This window comes from Pelobates fuscus, chromosome 3 (genome assembly GCF_036172605.1).
Source record: "Pelobates fuscus isolate aPelFus1 chromosome 3, aPelFus1.pri, whole genome shotgun sequence".
NCBI classification, from domain to species: Eukaryota; Metazoa; Chordata; class Amphibia; order Anura; family Pelobatidae; genus Pelobates; species Pelobates fuscus.
Window position 1 is genome coordinate 364,992,554 of NC_086319.1, and position 6,000 is coordinate 364,998,553.

The 6,000-nt window shown below is 40.6% G+C and overlaps 1 protein-coding gene across 3 annotated transcripts in view; it reads left to right on the forward strand.

The window, feature by feature from the left end:
* The window catches only part of LOC134603400 (nuclear receptor ROR-alpha), a 500,942-nt gene extending 495,459 nt beyond the window's left edge, over positions 1 to 5,483 (forward strand). For all 3 annotated transcript variants that reach the window (XM_063449322.1, XM_063449324.1, XM_063449323.1), the window contains 3 exons: positions 359 to 469; positions 2,994 to 3,106; positions 3,306 to 5,483. In XM_063449322.1, the coding sequence (XP_063305392.1) occupies positions 359 to 469; positions 2,994 to 3,106; positions 3,306 to 3,470 (389 nt within the window). In that variant the 3' untranslated portion in view covers positions 3,471 to 5,483. The remainder of the gene's footprint in view (positions 1 to 358; positions 470 to 2,993; positions 3,107 to 3,305) is intronic.
* Positions 5,484 to 6,000: the final 517 nt, after the last annotated feature.

The window sequence follows — 6,000 nt, forward strand, 5'->3', positions numbered from 1 at the left end:
GAGCCATCTCTATGTGCGACTTGTCTGCATGGCGGTCAGGCCCCGCCCCCCTAATGCCATGTTTTTTAACTAGGACTCCATTAAAAAACGTTGCTACACATTCAATGGCGGTACTTTCTGAAGCCAAGTAAATCGGTGTTTAAAAGGAGTTAACTCAGACATGCCTATGAGCGGCTTCCTCATCTTAGGGCAGGGGTCGGCAATCTTCAGCACTCCAGATGTTGAGGACTTCATCTTCCTTGATTGTTTGCCGGCATTATGGCTAGAAGAGCATCATGGGATATTTAGTCCACAACATCTGGATAAACTCCATTACACCACTCTGCTCATATTAATTCCTTTCCTTTTTACTCTACAGGGTGCGAAGACTTCATGAGTTTTGTGTTTGAGTTTGGGAAGAGTTTGTGTTCTCTACACTTAACGGAAGATGAGATAGCGCTATTCTCAGCCTTTGTATTAATGTCAGGAGGTAAGTGTGACCATCACTATGGAAGGCCTTTCAGACAAAGTGAAACTACTGCTATATGTGAATTAAATATAAACACTGTATTTTAACAACCTGAGAGAAATCGGGTGAAAAAAAATACAAAGGCGGGTTACAGGGGTACAGACAGGGCTTAAAGGACCACTCTAGTGCCAGGAAAGCATACTCGTTTTCCTGGCACTAGAGTGCCCTGAGGATGCCCCCACCCTCAGGGACCCCCTCCCGCCCGGCTCTGGAAAGGGGAAAAGGGTTAAAACTTACCTTTTTCCAGCGCTGGGCGGAGAGCTCTCCTCCTCCTCTCCGCCTCCGTTCCTCCCCGTTGGCTGAATGCGCACGCGCGGCAAGAGCTGCGCGCGCATTCAGCCGGTCGCATAGGAAAGCATTCATAATGCTTTCCTATGGACGCTTGCGTGCTCTCACTGTGATTTTCACAGTGAGAATCACGCAAGCGCCTCTAGCGGCTGTCAGTGAGACAGCCACTAGAGGAAAAAGGGGAAGGCTTAACTAATTGATAAACATAGCAGTTTCTCTGAAACTGCTATGTTTATAAAAAAATTAGTTAACCCTAGCTGGACCTGGCACCCATACCACTTCATTAAGCTGAAGTGGTCTGGGTGCCTAGAGTGGTCCTTTAACCCTAAATTATACAGAGGATACAAATTAAAGGAGATGAGGGAGAAACTTTCCTGAACAGAAAGTAAATCCCACCAAGACCAGTACCCCAGTGGAGCGCTATATATAAACCTCATAAAAATGTGTCTCAGACACGGTGCAAACCACATAAAGAAAATAATAACGTTTATTGATAATTAATTAAAATCAGCACCACATGCCTCAAGTACATTGGACTGACCAAACAGTCATTGTGGACAAAACATAGAAAAAGAAGTAGACTCCAGCTTAAAGGACCACTCTAGTGCCAGGAAAACATACTTGTTTTCCTGGCACTAGAGTGCCCCCACCCTCAGGGTCCCCCTCCCGCCCGGCTCTGGAAAGGGGAAAAGGGGTAAAACTTACCCTTTTCCAGCGCTGGGCGGGGAGCTCTCCTCCTCCTCTCCGCGTTGGGCTATGGGTGTATGTTTTTCCACTATCTTGCATTCTGTTTCTAGGTAATCTAGTTACCATTAATACGCTTTATCTAAGCAGGGATTCTTACTTTTTTCTGCCGGCGGAATCCCTGCTCTTTACTTCTTACAGTTTGCATGGAACAATAAGAACCTTTATTTATTATTATTTTTCCTAAACCCTTTTGTTTCCAGTATACTTACTCCTTTCTGTCCTTTCGATTTCTTACAGTTTGAGATACTTATAGGGCTAGTTTAATCTGAGTACGTATATTTAGGCTTATGATCCTGATTTTTACCATAGGATCAGGCTTTATTAGGGGATCTTTGGGTTCTTATATGTTATTTATTCCATTCATTTGGAATATTTGAGATATATTCCAGCTTGTCTTCTCTATATATGATTAGTTGATACTTTTTGCTACTTTTGTTGCTACACCTTTAGCCACTTGGTTATTATTTATAGTATCAACTGTATCAATATCATTTAGTTACGCCTTATTAAGCTGGAGTCTACTTCTTTTTCTATGTTTTGTCCACAATGACTGTTTGGTCAGTCCAATGTACTTGAGGCATGTGGTGCTGATTTTAATTAATTATCAATAAACTTTATTATTTTCTTTATGTGGTTTGCACCGTGTCTGAGACACATTTTTATGAGGTTTATATATAGCGCTCCACTGGGGTACTGGTCTTGGTGGGATTTACTTTCTGTTCAGGAAAGTTTCTCCCTACTGCTATATGTGCCCAATTGTTAGTTTTATATTTTTCATCCTCTCCACTATTATTTACTGTCTTCCACCCACCATTCTTACTGTGGTTAAAGGATTACTCCAAGCACCATGAGCACTTCACTGATTTGACTTGGTAGCAGCAAACAAGCATAGTAAAAGCAAGCATGATTGTACAAGAAGATAATAAGTTCCAAGAAATTTCCCTCACCTCTACTTATCCTCTCAACCCCGTGCAAAATCCCTTTTCCAATCTCATTCCTTTGGATTCTATACTTTCTTTTTCTCGTGTTTGTCCTTCTAATTTACAAGTTGCACTGAGAGGTGTTCGGGTTATCTTATATGACAGGATGCCCATGGACATGCTGTAAAATCCAACATCGAATGACACAGTTCTGTTTTATCAAAGTGAGCTGCGGTTGGCTTAGTGACCCATGAATAAATAGATTAATTGTCAATAATACCGCAGTGGATCCCAGTTAGAAGGTCAAGTGTCTTTGTACACTTTCAAACTGTACGTGAAGTAACATGTTGTGATCTTATTTCTATGTATTCCTTTTAATCCTCTATGAATCAAATAAATGTAAATAAATAAATAAAATTCCACTCACAAATGTATACTATAATCTAGTTGTAGAGAGTTGAGTTGCTTTAAAGGCTCAATGGAGCCTTGTTGTAAATGACTTCTGTCTAAAAGGCATATTCTATCTTCAGACCGGTCTTGGCTTCAGGAAAAGCTGAAGATTGAGAAGCTTCAACAGAAGATTCAGCTCACACTCCAACATGTTCTCCAGAAAAACCATCGCGAGGATGGGATCTTAACCAAGGTGAGAGGGTTTTGGATGTCTCTTCTCGGACAAGCAATAATGATAGATAAATATAAAAAAAAGTCTTAAACTTTCTGCTAAAATAAGGAGAGACGGAAATGTCCAAATATCAGCGGTGTTTAAACTGATAGAATTTTATCTATCTCAAGGGTAGATGGATATGTTTTGATGCTAAAAGCAATGTTTTCTTTGTTTGCAGTTAATATGCAAAGTCTCAACCCTGCGTGCATTGTGTGGTCGTCACGCAGAGAAACTCATGGCGTTCAAAGCAATATATCCAGACATTGTGAGACATCACTTTCCACCCCTCTACAAGGAATTATTTACCTCTGAATATGAGCCAGCCATGCAACTTGAAGGATAGAATACCCTTCTACTAATATATGGAATACCCAACTGTTCGTAGAGAGAATAATCTAATTCTAGTACACTGGCGTGTACGTAGAGAAGAGGAACCAAGACACTTTACGCAAACCTGGGTGCTGGAGGAGGGCGAGGGGGTGTTATAAACAGACTATTGTCCTTGACCTCTCTCACCCCAGGGATATTGTTTACAAGAGGTTAAGGAGAGAGCTTATGGACCAACCGCAGGTCAGGCTGGTAAGATAGAACCAAGCCTGCGTTTTTAACCATGAGACTTCAGAAGTCTCTAGCAATACAAGCAAAATAATATTTATATATAGATATATGTATTACAGGGTACGTGGGCATGAACATTTATGTGGCTGAAAAAAAAAAAAAAGAAAAAAAAGAGCATATAAAGTGTAGGGACCGGATTTAGGGTTTTTTTTCCGGTCTGATTCGATATGGCACTTTTTTGTTTCATTTTGCACCTTTTGTTTTCTACTGCTATTATTTTCCCCATTGTTTAGTGATCTGTAATTATTATTTTTTTCGATTTATGATTTGTGCGCACATCAGGCATTGAAATTTAGTTTAAAAAAGATAAAAAAAAGCAATAGATATTTCAAGAGTGTTTTCGAGAGGTAACTGCTGCTGTTGTTTGAGCGTTTTGGTTTTAGTCGGAGATGAGTGGTTATGGCTGGTTCTATCATTTTGTTTACTGCTGGTGTGTGCACTCAAGAGGTTTTTTTTAAACTATCCCCTTCATCATGATGACGGGTCAGATGTTTGGGCGTTTAAAGGAACAACCGGATTGTGTCAACCTGCAGGGATACGAACAATCACCTCTATCAGTATTGCTCTTGCTTCCCTTTGTTGCTTTGTAACGGGAGGTACAGATTTCACGCGCTCTCCATATTTGTAACCACTTGATGCCCGGATCATAGTATGTGATGTGGCAGGTTTGGCTGTAGACCTTTACTCTGCACACAAACCTATAGTGATCGTGGTTGTACCCTTAAACGGGCCAATCTGGTAACACATTCCAGGTTATTAACTAAAAAAAAAATTTCAAAAATCAACTGTCGAACATTGAAAGTTAATTTAGAAATTTAAGCCAACATGGAAAAATTCTCCTAATTAGCTGGTTTTCAGATTAGAGATATTGGCATAAATGTTAAAATGCACTTGAATTCACACTTTATTGATTTTCCCGGATTGTGAATCTCTAAATGTAATTAAGGCTGTGTTCCAGATTAGTTCACCATTCTGGCCAATTTAAACTTTTCCCTGGCTTTTGTCACCCTATCTGCATGCCCTAATTTCTTCCTGTTGGCTGCTGTTCCCTCATCGAGTGCCAGTCCCAGTGTCTCATGCACACTTTGTCCTCTTGTTCCTGTCAGTAACATTCTGAGGATGTTTCCCATGCAATCTGACCTTGCTTATTTACATTTATTGTGGCAGGTAATTCAAAATGATTTCTTGGCTCCTGTAACTCACCTCTGACATAGGTGCGAAATGCCAACTTGCAGCCAAACCAAGCATGTTGGAGGGAGAACTGGTTTTGCATCTGATTGCATCTGAATTTGTGACCATTATTTAAAAAGTGATCACAGACACACACACAAAAAAAATATAATTAATTATATTGTAATGTCTGAAACCCCATTTTGCCAGTTGAAGGAAACACTGTGGTGCTTATTGACTAAACAGTGAATTGACAATCAAATTGCTACATTTAGTCTAAAATAGCCGCTTTAGAAAAATCTCCTACAGTCACAGATTAGTTATTTTAGCCGGAATGCTGCGGCTCAGTTTACGGGTCTCCACAATTTACTGTTTAGAGAATTAACATTTGTGCATTTCCCAGATAGCAGTGGGCTAACGAAGCTGCCAGCAGAGAAGAATTATGATCCCATGGGGCCCTAGGAAGGTTAACAGTTTGGGCTTCCACTTCATTCTCACATTGGGATGGTTAATGGGGCCAAGAGAAACATGGTTCCGGGACCTCTGTCTAACTCCTGGGCCCTAAGCTGCTGCCAAGAGACACCTCTGGTTGAGCGTGCTCTGGCTGACAGGTTACCAAACCCTTAGCTTAAATAGTACTGATTAAATCGTCTGACACCCACATTTAACAGGAATCCTTTGACTTTCCAAATATCATTATCTGCTATGTGTGTGTTACTGCATGGAGGACTAAGTCTGCCTCAAGTAAGATGTGGGATTGAATCTGTACAGGGTAAAATGCATGGGTTAAAGGTTGTACCTACTCGAGGTGATCTTACTCCTCCACCAGTATGTCTGTTGTGCTGGATACATACAGATATGAATGTATTCACCTGCTCCCAAGTATTTAATGTACCTTCTCACAATGCACAGCTGGATGCCTGTGATTTGTTATGGGATGAAACAGGTGTGCGTGCATTCTGTGAGGCAGCCATATTTGAAGCTTCTATCTGTGTATCAGGGTACTAGTAGGTCCATGGACTTACAACACAATATATAGAAACTATTACCATACAGGGTTATTCACTGATCTGTAAATTGCAAAT